Genomic DNA, 23,749 nt, shown 5'->3' with positions numbered 1-23,749 from the left:
AATTGTTGTAATTTATAACTCTCGAGATAAGTACGATTCACGTTTAATTTTTCTTAAAAAAAATAATTCAAAAAATTTGCAACTTCTCAATGAAATTAAATTTAGAGCCGGTTTGAATTGACTTAAAGTTGGTCAGATCTATTTTAAAATCATTTTTAGCTTTTAGAAGTGGTGGGAAAGTTAAAATAAATTAAAATTACTTTCAAAAAGTTAAAAGCCAAAAGTAGGACTGTTCATACTATTTTTTTTCTTAAAAATAATTTTAAGTTTGATTTTTTATGTTTTGATTTAAAAACTACTTTTTAGTCCGTCCAAACAGACTCTTATTCTATATAATATAATATCTCACATGGTCATTCAACTTTGCATACTTCACTCAGAAAGTTACTCAACTTTATTTTATAACTCAAAAGTCACTCAATTATTGATATTTCACTTAGAAAGTCAGTTAATTAATGATATTTTATTTAGAAAGTCATCCAACTAATTTAAATAATTTCTTCATTAAATGTTGTTGAAATATAGTTTCGTTTTAAATTAATTTTTTTTAAAATAAAAAGATGCTCATTTTAATTATTTTATTAAATTTTGTTGAAATATAATTTCTTAAATTTTATTTTTTTTTTAAAAAAAATATCGCTACCGCATCTTTTTGATTACTCATTTTAGTTTAATAAAAGATTTCTATTTTAGACATACAGTTGCCATTGACAAATTAGAATTAAAACATACAATAGCATTGCTACTAATTTAGTAAAAAATAATAAAATATTGCTATTTTAAATGTACAGTAGCAGTTGAGAGAAATTTTTTTTTGCTTTTCTGTTCTAGCAATTGTCTTACTAAAACATACTGAAAAAATGCCACTGTACATTTTTTTTTTAAAAAGTAATTAAATAATTGAAGAAGGTCGATAAGATAATTAAAATAAATATTTTATTATTTTTTAAAAATTAATTTAAAATAATAATTAGATTTCAACAAAATTTAACAAATAAATGATTTAAATTTGTAGGGTGACATTTTAAGTGAAATATCAATAGTTGAGTGATTTTTTGTAAGTGAAATATCAACAGTCGAGTGACTTTTAAGTTATAAAATAAAGTTGAGTAACTTTCTAGGTAAACAACTTAAAGTTAAGTGACTTTCTAAGTGAAGTATACATAATGTAAGTGACTTTCTAAGTAAAGTATACATAATGTAAGTGACTTTCTAAGTGAAGTATGCAAAGTTGAGTAGTTATTTGAAATATCTATTTTTTAATAAAACATTTATTTATTGACATTTTTACAAGTTCACATTATGAAAGTTATGGACGCTTTGTACTTCTTTTATGTTTATGGAGTTTTTAAATATATATATATACATAGGTTAAAATAATTTAAAAAAGGGATTTAATAGGAGAATAAGTAGGAAAATTATTATTACTAAATTTCTCATATTTTCACCCTTTTACTATTTCTAATACCTAAAAATTCCTAATATTTAGTACTCTCTAATTAGTTAAAACAATACTCCATCTCTTATCAAATAAGAGTAGAGCTTTATTTACAACACTATTTGTTATTTTAATATTGAAGTAATTGTTTATCTCAATTTATGTGAGAATTTCAATTGTACAAGAATTATAATAATTAGATTATGAAATTATTTTTTTACGAGTGATTTATCGATGAAATTCGTAACTAAATTTAATTTTTCTCTATAATGTTTGTCATTAGATGAGATATGTGCTTTGATTACGTGCAAAGCGCGTACATCGAGTCTAGTTCTTTAAATAAGTGTGAGCTAAAGTTTATGAATAAAATAGCCTTCAAAAATCTCAACAAAGATTGTACTCGTATTATAAAAACTTACAAAATTTTTAAATAATAAAATTTATTTTATATTCGATAAATATCAATATATACGATTTTAAAAAAAAATAATAATTTATACCACCTATTCTATAGGACATGTGTTGAGTTGAAATGAACACACACATTGTTAAGGGCCTGTTTGGAAGGACACCCTGGTAATTGCATTTGGTGTAATTTGTGTAATTACATTGTCTTGTCCTGTTTGGAAGGACATGTAATTACTTGGTCAGCAGGTAATTGGTGTAATTGGCAGGGGGTAATTACACTCTACAATTCACAGGCAGAGACTGTGAATTGCTGGTAATTACATGGTGTAATTACCACCTGATTACTTTTTTTTTTTTTTTACTTCTATTATTTTAAGTTCTTTTTTTAATTTTATTATTCTAAAAATTTGTAAAAGTTTATTTTTCATTCTATATTATTATATTTCATTTTCTTCTTATTCTCAACCTTACTTTACGTGATTCTATGTAATTTTTTCGTATTATCTATTTCTTTATGCCATGCTTATTTTCTCATTAGCATAATTTTATTATATTCTAATTTTTAAATTAAAATAAAATTTATTGTTAAGTAAGTTATAGACTTACGTTTTCTTTATTAAGAAAAACTAAAACTAAATCATATTTATTGCTATGTTGAAATTTGTTAAAAGAGTATTATGTTAAAATTTTTGTTTTGAATTTATAACTTATGTTATATTTTCAGTTTCATTTGTTTTAGTAATATTGATCTATATTGCACATCATTTTTTAATTAGAGTTGATAAATTATATTTTTGTCAAACATTTAATAATTTATGACATTTTATTTATATATTATTCTTTTTATCAAACATGCATTTCACAATGTTCGTAGAAATTTCATACTTTTAGTTGTTACGATCAATTCAATTGAAATATATTAATTTGAAAAAATATAAATCAATTATTTTTCATAATATTAGTTACAGAAAATATGTTTATTAATTAATATATTTTCAAAAAAGAATATATATCTTAAATATTTAATTTAATGTCATTTATAAAGTTTCTTATTTGTCTAGTATAAATTTTAAATAATTAATTTTTATTTTAAAAATTTATTATAATTTTATGATTGCAATTGTGTATCCAAATTCCAAACAGAACATGTGTAATTACACTGTGACATCCAAACAGGACATGTGTAATTACAACATAATTACACTGTGGCAATCAAATAGGTCAGTGTAATTACTAGGCTGAAATAATTACTACCCTAGTAATTACACTAATTTCAATTATCAGGTGACTTTCCAAACAGACCCTAAGTGTAGTCTAATATAGTTACGTGATAAATAAATAAAAAGAAACAGCGAGAATGGGCCAGATATTTGTTAGGGCGCAGACACAGAAGTATAAGATGTGCCGTTTTACAGCGAACCAATATAGAAGCCTAATGTTAGTGGTACAAGTATAACTACAGATAGCCCTCTTCTCGAAAGCTCTCTCTTTTCTTCTCTTTCGGAGCCTCATCTTCCCAACCAGACTTGCTCCCTCACTCCTCTCAACCACCACACAACTACCGCCGCCTTTGCCGTTGCCGTAGCGGCGCGTAAACATCGCAAAATTCCGGCCAATCTCAGTAACAGGTCTGCTACAGAGTTCAGTCTTTTTGTAGGTTATTAATAAACTGTATCTGTGTTCGGTAAAGACGTAAATTGAGGAAACATATTACTGGTCTACCTGTATTGACTTTTTTTATATATGGGCGACAATTTCTATTTCTTTTATACTATGCTCTGCTCTAAAAATCTGAACATTTTCATATTTGCTTTCTAGATTATGTGTCTAATTTTGTGTTTTTCATTTGATTATTTGTTAATATAAGTTCTTTAGGGTTTTTGTGTTTCTTGTTAATAATTACCTCAATGTGGAAAGTGGAAGCTTGTAATGAGCTTCTTGAATCTTTATCTCCAAACCACTGGGAATGATAAATGGCATCTAATTTCCATCTTACCACAAATATCATCTAATTTTATCTTACCACAAATAACCAGGAGTTGGTGCAGAGTAATGCTTATTTTTGGGGTGGGGAGGGTTGTTCTTCTCTATAGAAATATTCTTTGCTTAATTGATTATTACTCCATCTGTATTTACCTATAAAGAATAATGAAACAGTGCAAGATTGGCTGTCCAAGTTTCTTTGTATGTAGCGAAAGATTCTTTATTACTTTCAATTATTGTAAATTATGGTGGATCTTTTCCTTTTGTTTATCTTCTTCTGGATTAGCAGAAAGACGTTTTTAAAATCTGTCCTTTGCCTTCTGAATGTAGTCCTTTTTATTCTACAACTACCTCACTCGTAGTGTTTTAAGTGGAAATAATTCAACTTCCAAAGTGTTCCTCAATTAAACTCATTCTAATGTGATGCTTTTTTTGTACTTGCAGTATATTAGATGGCAATCATACCTTGTGGAAGCACATGGCTTACTCGGTGGGGAGTTCAGCCTCAGTCTGTGCCAAAATTTCCTGTTACAAATAAATTATCAGCATCTCCATTTTGGTGAGTCATGCTGAGGCATTTTTGAACATGAAACCACTTATTTATTGTATAAGAAATATGATTTCTTTGGAAATTTTATGGATTTTATCTGGAAATGTTTCTGTATTACCTGTGACAACTGATTTTAGACCACCTATTTTATATGGTATGTTTGAGTTGAAATCAACACACACATTATTAAGTAATATATTTACGTGGTAAATAAAAAGAAACACCGAGAATGGGCCATATATTTGTTAGGGCGCAGACACAGAAGTTTAAGATGTGCCGTTTACATCGAACCAATATAGAAGCACCCCAAACCCTTTTGCCGAATATATTCTATTCATTTTCAAATTCTCGTATGTTGTGAATTCATTCTTGTGGACTGACCTTCTATTTACGTATGCTTGGTTAACTTCACAGCCTCATCTCTAATGTATTCTTTTGGATTTAAACTCTATATTTTTAAGTCATTTATGCGAACTTTGTTTGCTAAAAGTTAACGTAATTGGTGATACTATTTAATTATTTTTTGGCCCTCTTCTGAATAAGGATGTCTAACGTCTTGAACTGGTACATGTTTTTGTTATGACTCAGAATTTTAGGTAGGCTGTAGATTTGAACCTACAGCACTTCATGACAGTTATAAGAGTAATTTCTTGCATTAACCATTTAGTTGTAACCTTGATAGAAAACTGTCCTACAGTTCAACTTTAAGAAGCCAGAACAAATGATTGTGTCATTAATGTTACTCTTTTGGAGATTAGCAGTTTCCATTGACAAATGTATTTACCCATACATGGAATTAGACTTCCAACTATAACTTTTGAATACTTCTGGAGTTCTAGTGTAGTGGTGATCATGTAGTGAACAAAGGTTGGGGTTCCATGATGCATCTCAGTAAAAGTTGATGCAGCAGTATCATATGAGTTCTGTATGAAAGATGAAAGTTACATATTGTTCTGAATGGTATAAGGTGAAAGATACACGTTGACTTTAAAGAGTTTCTGATTTTTTCTGAAAAAGAATCTATAGATATATGTAAGTGTAACTTGATGGTCTTACGTCATACCCATAAATCATGTCTGTTTGTGTTAACCACAACACAATTATAATCCCCCCTACTATCTGATGAAAGACAAACGAGACATTGGTCCAGTCCAGCCCCATGGCTAGTCCATAAAGAAATGATGTAAGTGGAGAAGGGTAGAGAGATGAATCCATTATTCACCGAGGTTCAAACTTTGCACCAGTTAGCTCTCGGGGATTGTTCTGTTATCTAAAAGAATAATCAAACCATTTACATCTAAGAAGTATATGAAATTGGCATGTTTTCTGACCCAAGAGACGATTGCCATATCTACCTGCTTAGCCAGCAGATGGCATCTGCCCACACTTATTGACCTTGTTATTGTCTATGCAGTTTCTCAAGCAAGATAAGGGCATTGGCATCCCCAAATTCAACCCTTTTTTGTCAAGAATCCCTGCAAGCACTTTTCAGTTCAGTATCAAACAAGAACCACTATCAACGAAGGGGGACCAGTATAGTTGTTAGAGCTGAAAAAGTAAGATGCTATGCTGATATTGAGTTGCATTTATGTTTGTGTGTGAGTTTGTAAATATATAGCATAGTAAAGCTGGTTTAATGCTGTTACATCTTCACAGGATTATTATGATGTCCTTGGTGTATCTAGAAATGCTAGCAAATCAGAAATCAAAAGTTGTGAGTACATTCTTCGCTCTTTTCTTTTCTATTTTCTGCTTTCAAGTTTCCTCAACGAAGTTCATTCTAGCTTCTAGTTGGTTCTGTATAATGAACCTTTCTGGCCAATCTCTGTATTTGTTAAGAGATAAGGTTCTGAATAGTGTATTGCTTTCTTCATTTGATGCTGATGGTGAATATTTCTTTAATTGTTTTTGTGCATTGATTTTGTTTTGGTAGTAGTAGTGAGAATCAGAATATCTGGTATACCAGTTAACTTTCTCAAAAAAAAAAAATCAGAATATCTGGTATATAATGTGTAAACAAGAGTTATCCTTCTTGTTGGAAAGTAGTTTTATTTTCTTTGTATGCAATTTCAAACCTGGCCTCCTGAAATTTGGTCTCTCTAGAAACTTTAGAAGTTAGAGAATTTCAAATTTAGCATTGTCACCTAGTCGTTTACATATTCTGTCTTCTAGAATTCGCTAATCATTTATGTCCTTGAATTTTGACTGTAAATTAGAACTACTGATATATTACTCAAGAATTGTGTAGTTGAAAAAGATACATTCATCATTGCATTCATGTTATTTTTCTGATCAACTGTTTTTTCTTGTTTAGCTTATCGAAAGCTTGCAAGGAGTTACCATCCAGATGTGAACAAGTGAGTATAGTCTCTGGAATTTTGAGATGTGATGCCTTTTACTATGATTTTCTTGTTGAAAGATGGTATAAAGTAGAATATATTGGATTTCTCTAGCTTTAAATTTACTACTTTATTTTGTTGAAGAGCCGTGTTTACCTACTCAAGCTCAGAATGATTGAGTCTTTTCACTGATTTTGCTCATAGTTCCTGGAAATTTGAGATTAAGATGCTTTCTACTATGGTCTTATTGTTGACCCTTCAGGGTGGTCCAGTGGTTTGGGCTTGGGATTTCCATGTTGGAGGTCCCAAGTTCGAAACCCCTTGCCAGCAAAAGCAAGGGGTCTGCCTTCTGGGTCGAGCAGTTGCACCGGGTATGCCTAGTGCAGGTTCTCTTGTGTGGTTTGCGAGCTATGGCATTAGGAGTGGGGTTTTTACCCTGTGCGAACCCAAAGATGATTTAGAGTAGCACATACTTGGCTTTTTCTCTAGCTTTAATTTTTTTGTATCTTGTTGTACCTGCTCAAGAACACATGATTGACCTCTTTATGAACTTTGATTTTCCTTATTTAGTGCGTAGAATAATAGTAGAAACTAGAAAATGAAGGTTCAGACTTAAGGAATAGTTATGGCAGAAGATGAATGAAGAATTTTGGAGTGGATATGTGAAATTGTGAATTTACCATTTAATAGCATATCTTGTCTAGATTTTTTTAATCCAGGTTATATATATATATTTTTTGAGTGCGTAAATATTTAAAATGCTGCAAGGGATTGCCATGGTATTTGTCACATCTTTCATTGAAAAACGGCATTATTTGAGGCCTTTCTGTTTATGTTTCTTTATATGTAAATATGTTTTATTAACATGCTTTTTTACGATAATTTTTTGGCCTTTCTGTTTTATGTTTGAACTACATGGAAATCAGCAGAACATATCCATATGATTCCATCCACAAATTATACGAGTTATTAATTCTATTAGTAAAAAACAAGGCGGGGGGCTTAGAGCAGTGAGTATTTGGTCACTGTAAATGACCCAAGAAATAAAAAAATTAACTTTTCCCAATATAGAGCATAATACTGGAAAGGTCACGCTAACATATCATGTTGGGATAGCTAGTAAGTGTTTATTAGTTGAACTTACAAGCTTTAGTTTCCTATTGACATATTTAAGTACATTCATATGAAGGTGCACTGTCATTTGCGATCTATATTTTTTTTCTTTACAGAATGTAAGATCCTTATATGTGCATTCATATTTTCCTTATTGTAGAGAACCTGGAGCTGAACAGAAATTTAAGGAGATCAGCAATGCATATGAGGTATAGTTCTTTTTCTTGGTGCTCTTTGTTCCACTAAAAGGTAACCGACAATTAACGACCATAATGGAGAATATCTCAAGGACTTCTTATGACATTTAATGTTTTGCAATAGGTTTTGTCCGATGATGAGAAACGTTCCATATATGATAAATATGGGGAGGCTGGTCTTAAAGGAGCTGGCGCGGGCATGGGGGTGAGAATTTCTTACTTTATAAGAAGATATAACAATAGTAGCAGATGGTTATCTTACCTAAATAATTTTTTCGACTTATTGTTCTTTATTCGTAGGATTTTAGCAATGCCTTTGATTTATTCGAGTCTTTGTTCGATGGCTTTGGTGGTATGGGTGGCATGGGTGGTATGGGAGGTAGAGGTTCTCGGAGCAGGGCCACAGAAGGTGAAGACCAGGGCTATAATCTGGTTTTGAATTTCAAAGAAGCTGTATTTGGGGTTGAGAAGGAGATTGAAATTAGCAGGCTTGAAACTTGTGGTACCTGTGATGGATCAGGTGCAAAACCTGGGACTAAACCGTCGACCTGTAATACTTGTGGTGGGCAAGGGCAGGTTGTGTCCTCAGCAAGGACCCCACTAGGTGTTTTCCAGCAGGTGACAACATGCTCTTCTTGTGGGGGGACTGGAGAGATTTCTACTCCTTGCGGCACCTGCAACGGTGATGGCCGAGTGAGGAAGTCAAAACGCATTAGCTTGAAAGTTCCACCTGGTGTAGATTCGGGTAGCCGTTTAAGGGTTCGTTCAGAAGGTAATGCAGGAAGGAGAGGTGGACCCCCCGGAGATCTTTTTGTCATGATTGAAGTCCTCCCGGATCCAGTATTAAAACGAGATGACACCAATATTCTCTACAATTGCAAAGTTTCTTACATTGATGCGATATTGGGTACAACTATGAAGGTTCTTACAGTAGATGGGATGGTTGATCTAAAGATTCCGGCAGGTACCCAACCAGGGACAACATTGGTGATGGCCAAAAAAGGGGTGCCATTCCTGAGCAAACCAAATATGAGAGGTGATCAATTGGTGAGAGTGCAAGTTGAGATTCCAAAACGGTTGAGTAGTGAAGAAAGAAAGCTCATAGAAGAACTTGCAAATCTAAACAAGCCTAAAGCTGCTACCAACAGTAAGAGATAGCTTGTAGCTGAAGCAACCAGGTTGTTTTTTCTTTCTAATACTTCCAATGATCAATATTCTGGTATGCTCTACCTACTGGCACACCGATATTAATGTTGATTCCTCGAACTCTACATAGTATAGTCGTAGACATAGACAATTTTGAGGTTTGATTTTGTGTTATGTACTGTACCTACACCCAGTGAAATGCTGGAAAAGATCAAGAGGGCTGAGCTAAGATTGTTGATGTCTCAATATTTTATCATTTTCTTCTCCATCAAAACTACTCTGAGGTTACATGTAAGCTGTGTTATCCAATAACCTCTTCCATATTTTTAGTTTGGAGTTTTTCCCCAATCCCAGATGAATTTGATTTCTGGTTGTTACTCGATAATGCTCTGCTTGTTTTTGTTACTGTTTATGTTTTAATTTTTTCGATAATCTCAAGTAATACTAATTGAAAACATAAAGGAAGTGAACTCTCCCTGCCCTTTTCTTCATTTTGTTTATATGAGAAGGAAACAAGTAGTAACTTTTGTCCTCCCTACCCAAAATGAAAGGCCGGGAAGGAGAAGTTCTTGTGCATATTAACATGGATCAGTTTGACTTTTACCTCAAAAGTTAATTCGCGAGATGAAGAGTTGCAGATCGTCTTCCCCGACGTGATGAAGGCATCACACTGTTTTTTCAGTCCTGGATAGAGCACTAAGGCAGAAGCACCTACATATCCTCTCTTTTTCTCAATTCATCACTTATATACAGAGAGAGATACAAGTATTATGAAATAGTAACGGCTGACACAATATATGACCCTGATTTCAGATATCAACGATGTGATAGCTGTGAGGAGAGAAAAAAAAGAGAGGGTATAAGCGGAGACATAAAACATTTCCATCTACTATTCTAGTCTTGGTAGACAGAGTTATCTGGTTCTTGGTTATTAGAAAAAAGAAAAGAGTATACTAGTGAAAGATGGATAAAATAAAGTATATTAGTGAAAGATGGATAAAAAGAAAAAGTGGAGAGCATATAAAATTAAATGGGGTGAGAGAGGCTCGAACTCTCGACCTCAGGATTACTCAGAAGCTATGAGACCTACGCGCTAGCCAACTGCGCCACCACCCCTGTTGTTGTTTCAATACCAAAGTGTTATTTATAATGTATTGTCTTTTTCTCACTTCCAATGTGTACAAAATTTCTGCTCATGTGAGTGCAAAAGACAATAGCCAGATCTTGAATGGATTATCTGGTTTACCAAGCAATTTAATTAACAAGAACATTCATATTAGTAGAAAGAAAAAAATATATTTTTAAATCATTTACCAGAAATATGATAATTGTGGATGGTAGGTGCATAATGTGTGGTGAAAACAGTGAGAGAAAATATTTCTTGTTGATAACGTTCAATACAAAAAAATAAATTGATTCTCTTACGTCTGATTTTGTCTATTTTCTTGGTATCTTTCACTTAATTATGACAGCCCACGTCTGTTGGTACGCCCATAAATTGTTTAACAGGAAAATATTTTTTATTAGAAACTTATTTTTTGACGTTTTGTTATCGAAAGATGGAATATTCTCCTTCAAAACCAGAAAAAATAAAAGTAATTATTTTTCCAACAATTGTCTTCTCTTCTAATTTTATATACTATAGCTAACAGTTTAACATTATTATTAATCTGTACTACTCAAAAATCACAGTTAAACAGTCTCCCATTTGTTAATATATATAATAATTGATCTTTAATATATATATTTTTTTCAAAAAATGTATTCACCATTCAATCACCACTCACGCCCACATGTATAGAAAACGTTCGGTAGAGTGTATTAACAAAAATAATATTTGCATTGTGTATTAGTAGTACCTTGTTTGATATATGTTTCTATGCTATGTATAACTAATGCAAATATTAGTTACACATTGTATTGTGTATTGATGAGTGTATTACTAATACCATGAATTTCTAGGTATTAGTAATGCAAAGGATTTAATACATGTATTAGCATGGTTAAAGACTCAATTAACCCTCAAGCACGTTTACATCTTTTCCATCATAATTGTGGAGGGTACTTTTATAAATAAATATTTTTATACAATACATACAAATTAAGTGCGAGGATCATGTAAATTTGAATTATGCCTGATAAAGCTCTTCATTTTCTTCTTATTATCTGACGTATTTACGATATTATGTACACCTCATTTATAAGAAGTTGTCAACCTAAAAACTTGTCAATCTTGTTTGATTGGTGCTCATCAGCCCACCATGAATCAAGATGCCTCACGTAACTAAACACACAGATATTTTAATTACATAAAAATAATTTTTATGAAAAAAATGACTTCTATCAAATTAAACCAAATACAAACCAGTACAAAGAGAATCACATGACTTATATAAATTCTAGATGACTATTCATGAGCTACAAACTCAAATATAGAAAACAAAGAAAAATATGGAGTGTCATAATGAAGGTAAAAAATCCCAAAAAGCTCATGCTGTGTGCATACCATTTCCATCACAAGGCCACATAAATCCTATGCTAAAACTTTCCATTCTTCTTCACTCTAAAGGCTTTCACATAACATTTGTCAACTCTGAATATAATCACAAAAGATTACTCAAATCCAAAACCCCTTTTTTTCTTGATAATAATTTCCAAGATTTCATCTTTGAAACAATTCCAGATGGACTTCCTCTTATTGATGCTGATGTTACACAGCATATTCCTTCTCTTTGTTTATCCACAAAAGAAAATTGTTTAGCACCATTTAGAGAGCTTTTAATCAAGATTAATAATAATTCATCTAATGTTCCTCCAGTTACTTGCATAATATTTGATGGAATTATGACATTTGCTTTGTTAGCTGCTCAAGAAATTGGTGTGCCAAGTGTTAGCTTCAGAACTACAAATGCTTGCAGTTTCATGTGCAATAAACATTTGCCTCTACTTATTGAAAACGGAATTTTGCCTCTCAAAGGTTAGAATTCTTTAAAATACAATCTTCTTTAGTTTATTCTACCTTATATATAATCAGGTCGGTTATTCAACTTTTTAGTTTATTCCGCTAAAAAAGCATAAAACTAATTTTTGTAACAGTAAAATATTTTTTTCTATATAATTGGTGCATATGTGAAGTTGAATTAAGTTTTGGTTTTATTTATAAATATTTTTTAAAAAAGTTGAATGACCACGGAGTGAAATTAATCTATTTGTAACCATGTTTGTTATTCGAAACAGTTCGTGGACCAACTATATATGTTAGAAAAATAAATAATTTGTCCAAGTTGATCTTCTCTTGTAATATAATAAATATAATATGCCTTGTTTTATTTTCTATGCAGATGAAAGTGACATTACAAATGGTTATTTGGACACGGTTATAGATTTTATGCCAAGTATGAAAAATCTTCGTCTTAGAGAATTTCCTAGCCAAATCAGAACCACAAATATAAATGACAAAATGTTGAATTTTATTATGGGAGAAACTGAAAGAGCTTCAAAAGCCTCAGCTATTATTTTCCACACTTTTGATGCACTTGAATTTAATGTGTTGAGTGATTTATCCTTAATTTGTCCTCCACTTTACACAATTGGACCTCTTCAATTACTCACTAATCAACTACAAGAAAAAAGCCTAAAATTCCTTAGAGCCAATTTATGGAAAGAAGATGAGAATTGTGTCAAGTGGCTAAATTCTAAAGAGGAAAAATCAGTGGTTTATGTGAATTTTGGTAGCATAACAGTATTGACAAAAAACCAACTCATGGAATTTGCATGGGGACTTGCTAATAGTAAGAAGAATTTTTTCTGGGTAATTAGGTCTGATGCAGTTATTGGTGATGATTCTATAATTTTACCAAGTGAATTCATAGAAGAAACGAAAGAAAGAGGGTTGATTTCAAGATGGTGTTGCCAAGAACAAGTTTTGCAACATTCATCAATCGATGCATTTTTTACTCACTGTGGATGGAATTCAGTGATGGAGAGTATAGGAAGTGGCGTACCGATGATTTGCTGGCCTTTTTTTGCTGATCAGCACATAAACTGCAGGTAATGCATGTTTTCTTTTAATCATTAATTATATATGCATCATATTACATGTATATTTGGACTTTCGGTTATAGTCCAAGTTCATGACACGTATTATCCTTTTTGGCCCAATAAACTTTATATGTTTGTTTCTTGGGCATCAATTACTATTTGCATAGGCGTATGCAGAATGGGGTCATCAGGTTCAAGTGAACTCATGCTTCCCTCCTGAAATCATATATATTAGTGTTATGTTTTTAAAAAAACACTTAAATATAGATGTGTGAACCCTCACTAGACGTATCAAATAATGCAATGATGATTGGGTGCACCTCTATGAGTTAAGGTTATAAATTTGAATCTTACATCTAGCTTGCTTTTTTCTTTCTAAAATTAGGCAACACCTCTCTAAGTGGTTACTGATAGCAATTCATTATATATATAACTTTAATCTTTCAAAATTTTCAAGTTTGTCACATTGGAAATTCCTTTTTATTTTAGCATTGTAATTTTTTATATATATAATTAAACCAAATATGCATATTATAGCTAGTAATACTGAATGATATAACATACAATCAATGGGTTCAGTCGATCTCAACAGACTATGTAGGGTGGATTTAAAATAAAAGATTTCTTGATTTTCATGTGCAGGTATGCATGTGATGAATGGGGTGTTGGTATGGAAATTGACAAGAATGTGAAGAGAGATGAAGTGGAAAAAATTATAAGGGAAATGATGGATGGAGATAAAGGAAAGGAAGTGAAGAAAAAGGCAAGTGAATGGAAAATATTAGCAGAAGAAGCTACTGGAATTGAGGGTTCATCAAGCTTGAGCTTAGATAAATTAGTGAAAGATGTACTTCTATCCAATTATTCAGTTAATTAGTAGAATGATTAAAACAGAAAATGACAAGGACCCCCTCTGTCATCTTTCAATATTTAACTTTGACACGATATTTTTTACTCTCATAATACTTTAAATAATCAAATAATTATTAGATAATAGAACTCAGTCTGAATTGACTTAAAAAAGGTAATTATTTTCTAAGTTAAAAATAAAAAGTCAGATTTAAATAACTTTTAAGTCAAAAAATAAAAAATAGGGGGAGCGGGAGACCTACTTTTGATTTTTAAACTTTTTTAAATTTATTATAAATTTATTTTAAGTTATTTTTAATTTTGTCAAATACTTTCAAATGCTAAAAATAACTTAAAAATAAATTTGACCAACTTTTAAATCAATCCAAATAGGCTCATAATCTTCCTGAAAAAGGTCTAAGCACTGTTGAACTTGACTAATTTAGGTTTTATATATGATTATTAGGGCATCTCCAACCCAAACACCAAATTTTACACCAAATTTGATGTCAAGACTATTTTTGGTGTAATCAACTCCAACCCACTGCACCAAATTTTACACCAAAAAAGAATATTTTTCTCTCTATTCATTATTATATTATTATTTCTTATATCATAAAACAAATTCTTTCTAAAACATTCACCATATATAATTCGTATTATTTCCTTTTATAATCGTTTAATATAAAATTAGTTTGTACCATAATTTTTTAAATAATATAAATTGCTAGCAAATATTATACATTATACATAATAATGGATAATACAAATAAAAGTGAAATCATTAATGAAATACAATTAAATAAACACTACATAATTGAAAAATTATTTTAAATTCTACATAGATATTCAACTTTCAAGATCACTACGGTGCTCCTATAAATGCTCTATTAATGCATTACGTAGTTCATTTTGTCCTTTATTATTTTATATCGAGCTAGAAATTATTGAAATTGATAATTTATAATAGAATTAACATAAATTTAATTTTAAAAAAAGTCATATATAGAAAAATTAATTTATAAAAAAGCTAAATTTTATATCTAAAATTAATATTATAAAAATATTACATAAGAAATAATTAAATATACAAGAGATTTAATTAAAACATACAATTTATATAATATTTAATTAAAAGTTTGTATAATGAAATAATATTAAAATATTTAAAAAGTGAATTGGTGTGATGAATAGTGTTACAATTTGGTGTAACACTATTCACACACCAAATTTGATGTAAAAATTGGTATGGGTTGGAGCTCAAAACACCAAATTTAGAATTTGATGTAAAATTTGGTGTTGGATTGGATATGATCATTTAACTTCTTGGTGTTACCTATACTATTCCAACTTTTTAAATCATTTTGAACGTACAGGGTTAAATATGTGATGGAACAGGACTTGTCAATTAAGAGAGCCAACTAGAAACTACATTGGCCTCACCAATTCTCATTTAAATAGTTTGTCAGTCAAATAATTGGTGTAACATCACAATCGTATCAGACAAGTGTATCAACTCAATATAAATAAGAGAAATATTACGTGCTAAAAATATATCTCTTCGTTTCATATTGACTTTTCTCAAAACGAAATTTATTTCTTCATGTTGCTTAGAAATGAAAAATATTGATAACAATAGTGGTACATGAAACCATTTTATAAAGATATGCCACTTGAACCTTACTCAATTCAAGGGTGGCTCTAATAAATTGGTGGCCTAAAGCCAAATTCGAATGGAGGCCTTAATTCAAATATATATTTTTTATGAAGTTTATTATAGCCAATTATTTAATCTTTCTTGAGANTTAATATAAAATTATTTTGTACCATAATTTTTTAAATAATATAAATTGCTAGCAAATATTATACATTATACATAATAATGGATAATACAAATAAAAGTGAAATCATTAATGAAATACAATTAAATAAACATTACATAATTGAAAAATTATTTTAAATTCTACATAAATATTCAACTTTCAAGATCACTACGGTGCTCCTATAAATGCTCTATTAATGCATTACGTAGTTCAAAATGAGCTTCTTTGTCCTTTATTATTTTATATCGAGCTAGAAATTGTTGAAATTGATAATTTATAATAAAATTAAATAAATTTAATTTTTAAAAAAAGTCATATATAGAAAAATTAATTTATAAAAAAGCTAAATTTTATATCTAAAATTAATATTATAAAAATATTACATAAGAAATAATTAAATATACAAGAGATTTAATTAAAACATACAATTTATATAATGTTTAATTAAAAGTTTGTATAATGAAATATTATTAAAATATTTAAAAAGTGAATTGGTGTGATGAATAGTGTTACAATTTGGTGTAACACTATTCACACACCAAATTTGATGTAAAAATTGGTGTGGGTTGGAGCTCAAAACACCAAGGGTCTGTTTGGAAAGCCACTTGGTAATTGGAATTGGTGTAATTACTAGGGTAGTAATTACTAACCTAGTAATTACACTGTCTAGTAACTACACTGACCTGTTTGGTTGCCACAGTGTAATTACACTGTAATTACACATGTCGTGTTTGGATGTCACAGTGTAATTACACATGTTCTGTTTGGATGCACATTGCAATCATAAAATTATAATAAATTTTTAAAATAAAAATTAATTATTTAAAATTTATACTAGACAAATAAGAAACTTTATAAATGACATTAAATTGAATTTTTAAGATATATATTCTCTTTTGAAAATATATTAATTAATAAACATATTTTCTATAACTAATATTATGAAAAAATAATTGATTTATATTTTTTCAAATTAATATATTTAAATTGAATTGATCGTAACAACTAAAAATATGAAGTTTCTACGAACGTCGTGAAATGCATGTTTGATAAAAAGAATAATATATAAATAAAATGTCATAAATTATTAAATGTTTGACAAAAATATAATCTATCAAGTCTAATTAAAAAATGACGTGCAATGTAAATTCAATATTACTAAAACAAATGAAACTGAAAATATAACATAGGTTATAAATTCAAAACAAAAAATTTAACATAATACTCTTATAACAAATTTCAACATAGCAATAAATATGATTTATTTTTATTTTTTCGTAATAAAGAAAACGTAAGTCTATATCCTTACTTAACAATAAATTCTATTTTAATTTAAAAATTAGAATACTAATAAAATTATGCTAATGAGAAAATAAGCATGACATAAAGAAATAGATAATACGAGAAAATTACATAGAATCACGTAAAGGAAGGTTGAGAACAAGAAGAAAATGAAATATATAAAATAAAAAATAAACTTTTACAAATTTTTAGAATAATAAAAATAAAAAAAAGAACTTAAAATAATAGAAGTAAAAAAAATTAAAACAAAAAAATAAAAATAGAAATAAAAAAATAAATTAAAAAGTAATCAGGTGGTAATTACACTATGTAATTACTAGCAATTCACAGCCTTAGCCTGTGAATTGTAGAGTGTAATTACCCCTGTCAATTACCTGCTGACCAAGTAATTGCATGTCCTTCCAAACAGGACAAGACAGTGTAATTACACCAATTACACTAAATTCAATTATCAGGGTGTCTTTCCAAACAGGCCCCAAATTTAAAATTGGATGTAAAATTTGGTGTTGAATTGGATATGGTCTTTTAACTTGTTGGTGTTACCTATACTATTCAACTTTTTAAATCATTTTGAACGTACAGGGTTAAATATGTGATGGAACAGGACTTGTCAATTAATAGAGCCAACTAGAAACTACATTGGCCTCACCAATTCTCATTTAAATAGTTTGTCAGTCAAATAATTGTGAAACATCACAATCGTATCAGACGAGTGTATCAACTCAATATAAATAAGAGAAATATTACGTGCTAAAAATTTATCTCGTCGTTTCATATTGACTTTTCTCAAAACGAAATTTATTTCTTCATGTTGCGTAGAAATGAAAAATATTTATTAAAGATTGATAACGATAGTGGTACATGAAACCATTTTATAAAGATATGCCACTTGAACCTTACTCAATCCCAAAAGCTAGCTCATGAGACTTTTATCCACTCTAACACATTTTCCTTACACAAGAAGGCGAAACACTAACGACTATCATCAGAGCTAATAATGCATTAATACGCATACGGACTGTAACAGCGCTCATTATTTTGAATACAATTTAGACATGGATCATGATATATTTTATGAACTTGACCCATTTAAATAAAACCTAAGTCTGATCAAATCCGACCATTTGCCACCTCATTTAACACATTGTTCAAGTTAATACAAGAAGAACCTCCTGGACTAGCAGCTTTCTCTGCTTCCTCCTTCCAATTCATAGCTTTCAACTTCATCTTCTTTTCCTTTTCGCCATCCATCAATTCCCTCACAAGAATCTCAACTTCATTTCTCTTCAGATCAACTATCTCCATTCCCATCTCCCACTCAACACAACTGTACCTACAATTCGTCTGTTGCTCCGCGAAAAACGGCCAACAAAGCACTGGCACTCCTGCACAAACACTCTCTAACGTTGAATTCCATCCACTGTGAGTCAAAAACCCTCCGATCGCACGATGTTTCAACACTTTCTCTTGAGGACACCAATTGGCTATCATCCCTCTGTCTTTAATTTCACTTAAAAAATCTTCTGGCAATTTTACAGAGTCCCCTGTAATTAAATCAGGCCTAATGATCCATAAAAATTGCTTCTTAGTATTAGCAAGTCCCCATGCCATTTCTATAAATTGATCAAAATTCATCACAGTTATACTTCCAAAATTCACATAAACAACTGAATTTGACTCTTTTGTATCAAGCCATTCAATGCAGCTCAAATCTTCTTTCCACAAATTTGAACCAATGGATTTGAGATTTTCATCAATTGTGTTATTGAGCATGAGCTGTAAAGGACCAATGGTGTAAATATGAGGATGTATGGCGGAAAGGGCATTTAAGGCATTATGCTCAAAGGCATCAAATGTGTTCAAGACTATAGCTGAGGCTTTAGAGATTCTTTCAGTTTCATTTATGAAGAAATTAAGCATAATATCATTAGGATCTGTTGTTCTGATGAAACTTGGAAAATCTCTTAACCTCATGTTTTTCAATATTCCAGGGACCCAATCTATCGTCTTTTCCAAGTATCCGTTTGTAATGTCATTTTCATCTGCACACTCAAAGAAAAAGAAACATATATGAGCAGAGATAGATGATGAATTTGAACTCGAATATTTAATTTAAAACACGTTTTTCGCTATTACTCGTGCGAAATCATGAATATAACTTTTGTAAATAGTGCAATTTATCTGAAAAAATATAAAACTTTTTTGAATGAAAGGGCAAATATGAAAAAAAAATTCAAGCATTCATCTTGAACTTTAAATAATTCATTTATTTTGAACAATGAAAACTTGCCAAAAGTTTAGTTAATATGAATAGATGAGTACAAACTATCAATTAATAGAAACAGAGTTGTAAAATACTTCCTCCATACCTATTTATTTGTCAAATATTTCTTAATTTGATTTCTTTTTTTATTTGTCATTTTTGACAAATCAAGCAAGGACAATTTTTTTGCCTATTATATATGCTGAATTTATTAACATTGAGTTAATATCTTTGAAAAATATAATGTATAAATATGTTTAATACTTTATTAATTAATAAGGACAAATAATAAATTCACTATTTTAAATATTATTTTCTTAATACGTGTGTCAAATTAAAATTTAACTAATAAAAAAAATGAAAGGAGTAGTTATGTCAAGACCAGTAAAAATGAATGGTGGAAGTAAATGATTTATAATAGAATAGAGAGAGCCCATATTATTGATTTATGGGCTCCAAATAGTCGTGTTCTAATATAATTTTTTTCCTTTTAATTGCATGTAGTACTACTTAAATTGGAACGGTTTCCCTAAAATTAGCTTAGAAATACCAAATACACCCATAATATAAGCATAATTGACCACTCGCCGGAAGGATAAGGTTTCAAAAATATGATGATTTAAAGTTTTTGTCTTCTTTAATGCATTTAAATCAGCTTTCGACCCTTATGTCCCATCAAAAGTATCGGTTGGACGTTTTTAATTAGTAGATTTATTTTTTTTAATTTATGATTAGGACCAAAAGGAGAAATAATTTTACTTTTCACAGTCGTATACGATTCTCTAACTACATTGTTGAAAATGATTATTTTGTACGAAAAAGAAAGAGTCTCCAACCCTCCAACTTTCGTTTCTAAGAGATTCAAATCTTATTATATTATTCATGATGTTTTTAGGTTGAATTTTTTTAGCTGGCGATATATATATATATATATATATATATATTTTTTTTTTAAATTTATTTGTTTAATTTTAACTTAAAAAGTAAGTAATTTATATATAAGGTATAAAAGTGTCATATAATTTTATGGTATTAAATATGCTAGGTGGAAAGATAAAAGTAAATAGTTGTTGAAAAAGAAGAAGAGGAAAGAGACATTTTTAATAAAATGGACTAAAAAACAAAGTAAGATAAACAAATTGAAACATAGGAATCTTATAAGTACTTCCTTTGTCCAATAATATTTATTTACTATTAACTTTGCACATTTTTTAAGAAACTATAAATAGAAGGGTTATTTTACTATAACACCTTTTAATGGGAAGTGACTATAGTTAATGACAAGAGTAAATTATGAATTAAGTAAACTTATCTAGTAATTTCATAAAGTAGATATGTATTGTTGGACATTCTAAAATAGTATAGTGAACAACTAGACAACTATTGTTGGAGGAAGGCAATATAACTTAAATCATTTATAGAAGCTTATTTACTTATTACTCCCTCCCTCCGTCCATTTTTATTTGTCATGTTGCGCTTTTCGAAAGTCAATTTGATTATTTTTAAAGTTGAATTAGATTACATTATTCGATATTTTAAACAAAAAAATTCAATTATTCAAAAACTAAACGAAAAGTACTATAAATTGCAATTTTTCGCATATGAACATGATGAAAACATATATCATAAAATGTTAGTCAAAAGTTGACTCTAAAAAGGAAATTATGATGTAGTATGAGTTACAGCATTTATTTTAAGTAACTCGATCCTTGTTTGTATAAAGATTTTTGATGGCCATAGATTTAATACGATTTTGATAGATTAAGAGGCCGTTCAGAAAGGAAAAACAAGAAGATTCGTGGCAAGGTAGATGTAGAATTGTTAAATTAATTAATTACCTTTAAGAGGAGTGTATCCTCTTTGAACAAGGTGATGATAGTGCAAATAACACATGAAACCACAAGCACTTGCAGTCCAAAACAACACCTCCGGAATACCCAACTCCTCAGCAGCATCCAACGTGAAACTCATAATTACATCAGACACGATACACGTCACTGGAGGACCCTCCGCGTTAATTTTATTAATAAGGTTGCGAAATGGTACCAGACAATTCTTAGATGTAGAAGCACAAAGAGAAGGAACATGTTGTGTGGCATCAACGTCATGGTCTGTCGATGGGAGGCCGTCCGGTATGGTCTCGAACCGGAAGTCCGGTAATCCATCGAGAGAGTGTGGACCATTGGACCGGAGAAGACGTTTGTGGTTAAATTCAGTGTTAACAAAAGTAATGTAAAAGCCATTGTGATGAACAAGTTTGGCCAGTTTGAGCATTGGACTTATGTGACCTTGTGCTGGATAAGGTACGCACACCACATGACCACTTTTGAAATTTGCAAAACTAGCCATTTTTGTTTTTTTTTGAGTCTGTCAAGTGATGTTTGTTCGAGATTCATAAAGTAATTGTGGTCACTTTTATAGCCACATTTATTTGTATATGATGTCCATTCCGATAGGACTCGGTAAAAATGGACTATAAGACTTTTTTTAATTAATTTGCAATATTTGCTAATTCCTCAATTTAATTATTTCTCTTAACCTAATCAATGAAAAAGAACATTATATTTATTCCTTCTATAGAAACAAGAAAAACACTGGGCCCTGGCTAGTACAACATTTCTTTTCTTTTCTTTTCTTTTCAATTTTCGTGTTTCGGTATCCACATTGAAGCTCGATTAAATTTGAGTTTGCATGGAAAAGTCCCACCTTGAAGATAAAGTGCTTCATAACAAAAGTAACTTTATATCTAGAGAGACTCGATTCTGACAACATTTCAACATTCTTCGTAATTGTAGTATCTATACTAGTTCTCCCTCTGTTTCATATTTATATGACGCTTTCAAATTTAAATTACATGAATTTTAATTCACATTTTAAAATATAATATTCCATCATAATGATATAATAATAATTATAATTTATAAAATATAATTTTTTTAAAAAATATATAATTTTATAATAACAAATTAATTAAATTTAACACTCTTAACGGGGAAAAGGTATCACATAGCGGAATTAATATCTTAAAAGGTCACTCAACTATGAGAAATTATCTAAGAAAGTCATTGAATTTTATTTTGTATCAATAAGATCACCCAATTTAAAAATTTTATCTTCAAATATCACTCAACTAAATTTATCATTAAAACAAATTTAGCATGACAATTTTTTTTTTCTTATGCCATTTAATCATGAACCCAACAAAAAATATATTATGACATAATAGATGTTTGAAGTAACCACAAAAAATTACAAAAATAATATCTAAACTTTGCTATGATTTCTAATCTTCTTCTTATGAACCTCAACAACCTCTCTTAGATTTGGAGTTACTTTTGTTATATGGCACTTTACCTCTAGATTTGGAGTTAAACAAAAGATTATCCAGCAGTTTTAATACCTTCAATTACAACTTCGTCAACACCTTGAGCAGCCAGTACATTAGTTTTAATAGCTATTACTGGTTCTTCATTTGGTTCCTTGTGAACAAAAAAAAAAAGAAATAAAGATCTTGGCAGAGAAAAAGTTCAAATTGTATTACTATTAAAGTAAAATCATGACTTGAGTTATGGTCGACTGATATGCCAAATTTAAGTTTTGGTGATTATCATTTCACGTATCCAGGTAATAATCTCAGTCATTTGAAGCTTCATCGGTTGGAATATAATTTATTTTGTCGTATTAAATTTATTTTAATGATTAATATAGTTGAGTGATTTTTGAAAATAAAAGTCTTAAGTTGAGTGATTTTATTGATACATAACATAATTCAATGACTTTTCAAGATAACTTCTTATAGTTGAGTGACCCTTTAAAAATATTAACTCCACAAAGCCAATACTATTAAAATTATATAGCCGCCTCTCCACCTACCTGCGTATTTGTTCAGAACTTTAGGTTTGTGTGCCAAACTTTTAACTCGAGATTAAAATTAAAGAGATTATATTAGAGATAAGTGTCAAAAATATACCTAAACTAACCCCCTTTTTTGAGTTTCATACCTAAACTATTGAAAGTGTGAGTTTCATACCTAAATTATTGAAAGTGTGAGTTCATACCTAAACTATTACTTTTAAGTTTGAGAAACACACCTCAATGGTGTGTGTAATGCACTCTCTCTTTTATTTGAAAGAACCTTGATACATGGCATTCCACATTAATAAAATATTCCACATTGACAAAAGTTAAATAATAAACTATTAATATTAATTAAAAATTAAAGATTAAAATCTATCCATAAAAAAAAAATTAAAAACTTAAATTATTTTTCTTACCCCAGTCCACCACCTCCTCCACG

General features: G+C 29.9%; 3 protein-coding genes and 1 non-coding gene across 5 annotated transcripts; 2 read left to right on the top strand and 2 right to left on the bottom strand.

The window, feature by feature from the left end:
- The first annotated feature begins 3,243 nt into the window (after positions 1–3,243).
- On the top strand, positions 3,244–9,425 carry LOC125863678 (chaperone protein dnaJ A7A, chloroplastic-like). Of its 2 annotated transcripts, none has more exons than XM_049543721.1 (8): positions 3,244–3,499; positions 4,274–4,388; positions 5,794–5,935; positions 6,036–6,093; positions 6,694–6,736; positions 7,992–8,040; positions 8,153–8,233; positions 8,329–9,425. In XM_049543721.1, exons 2-8 carry the CDS (start codon positions 4,282–4,284, stop codon positions 9,184–9,186), a joined length of 1,338 nt encoding a protein of 445 aa, XP_049399678.1. In that variant the 5' UTR covers positions 3,244–3,499; positions 4,274–4,281; the 3' UTR covers positions 9,187–9,425. The 2 variants fall into 2 exon arrangements, with proteins under 2 accessions (XP_049399678.1, XP_049399674.1); XM_049543717.1 differs by having other exon boundaries at positions 3,245–3,474.
- Positions 9,426–10,205: 780 nt separating this feature from the next.
- On the bottom strand, positions 10,206–10,290 carry TRNAM-CAU (transfer RNA methionine (anticodon CAU)). The gene is given in 2 exon segments: positions 10,206–10,241; positions 10,253–10,290. It is a non-coding gene; the product is annotated as a tRNA-Met (tRNA).
- A 1,306-nt stretch (positions 10,291–11,596) lies between these two features.
- LOC125853282 (7-deoxyloganetin glucosyltransferase-like) lies at positions 11,597–14,103 on the top strand. The gene is made up of 3 exons (XM_049532949.1): positions 11,597–12,151; positions 12,516–13,224; positions 13,858–14,103. Exons 1-3 carry the CDS (start codon positions 11,626–11,628, stop codon positions 14,090–14,092), a joined length of 1,470 nt encoding a protein of 489 aa, XP_049388906.1. The 5' UTR covers positions 11,597–11,625; the 3' UTR covers positions 14,093–14,103.
- Positions 14,104–18,114: 4,011 nt separating this feature from the next.
- On the bottom strand, positions 18,115–21,884 carry LOC125847404 (7-deoxyloganetin glucosyltransferase-like). The gene is made up of 2 exons (XM_049527029.1): positions 21,291–21,884; positions 18,115–19,231 (listed from the first exon to the last, which is right to left on the bottom strand). Exons 1-2 carry the CDS (start codon positions 21,799–21,801, stop codon positions 18,300–18,302), a joined length of 1,443 nt encoding a protein of 480 aa, XP_049382986.1. The 5' UTR covers positions 21,802–21,884; the 3' UTR covers positions 18,115–18,299.
- Between the last annotated feature and the right edge of the window lie 1,865 nt (positions 21,885–23,749).

This window comes from Solanum stenotomum, chromosome 1 (assembly GCF_019186545.1).
Source record: "Solanum stenotomum isolate F172 chromosome 1, ASM1918654v1, whole genome shotgun sequence".
Taxonomy (NCBI): Eukaryota; Viridiplantae; Streptophyta; class Magnoliopsida; order Solanales; family Solanaceae; genus Solanum; species Solanum stenotomum.
Note: the sequence above shows the minus strand (reverse complement) of the source record. Positions and strands in the feature narration are given on the sequence as shown.

Coding starts and splice junctions, on each gene's coding strand:
- LOC125863678 (XM_049543721.1), top strand. CDS start 4,282: ATGGCAATCATACCTTGTGGAAGCACATGGCTTACTCGGTGGGGAGTT. Junction 6,737..7,991: donor TACCATCCAGATGTGAACAA/GTGAGTATAGTC, acceptor TCCTTATTGTAG/AGAACCTGGAGCTGAACAGA. Junction 8,234..8,328: donor GAGCTGGCGCGGGCATGGGG/GTGAGAATTTCT, acceptor CTTTATTCGTAG/GATTTTAGCAATGCCTTTGA.
- LOC125853282 (XM_049532949.1), top strand. CDS start 11,626: ATGGAGTGTCATAATGAAGGTAAAAAATCCCAAAAAGCTCATGCTGTG. Junction 12,152..12,515: donor CGGAATTTTGCCTCTCAAAG/GTTAGAATTCTT, acceptor TTTTCTATGCAG/ATGAAAGTGACATTACAAAT. Junction 13,225..13,857: donor GATCAGCACATAAACTGCAG/GTAATGCATGTT, acceptor TTTCATGTGCAG/GTATGCATGTGATGAATGGG.
- LOC125847404 (XM_049527029.1), bottom strand. CDS start 21,801: ATGGCTAGTTTTGCAAATTTCAAAAGTGGTCATGTGGTGTGCGTACCT. Junction 19,232..21,290: donor AGGATACACTCCTCTTAAAG/GTAATTAATTAA, acceptor TTGAGTGTGCAG/ATGAAAATGACATTACAAAC.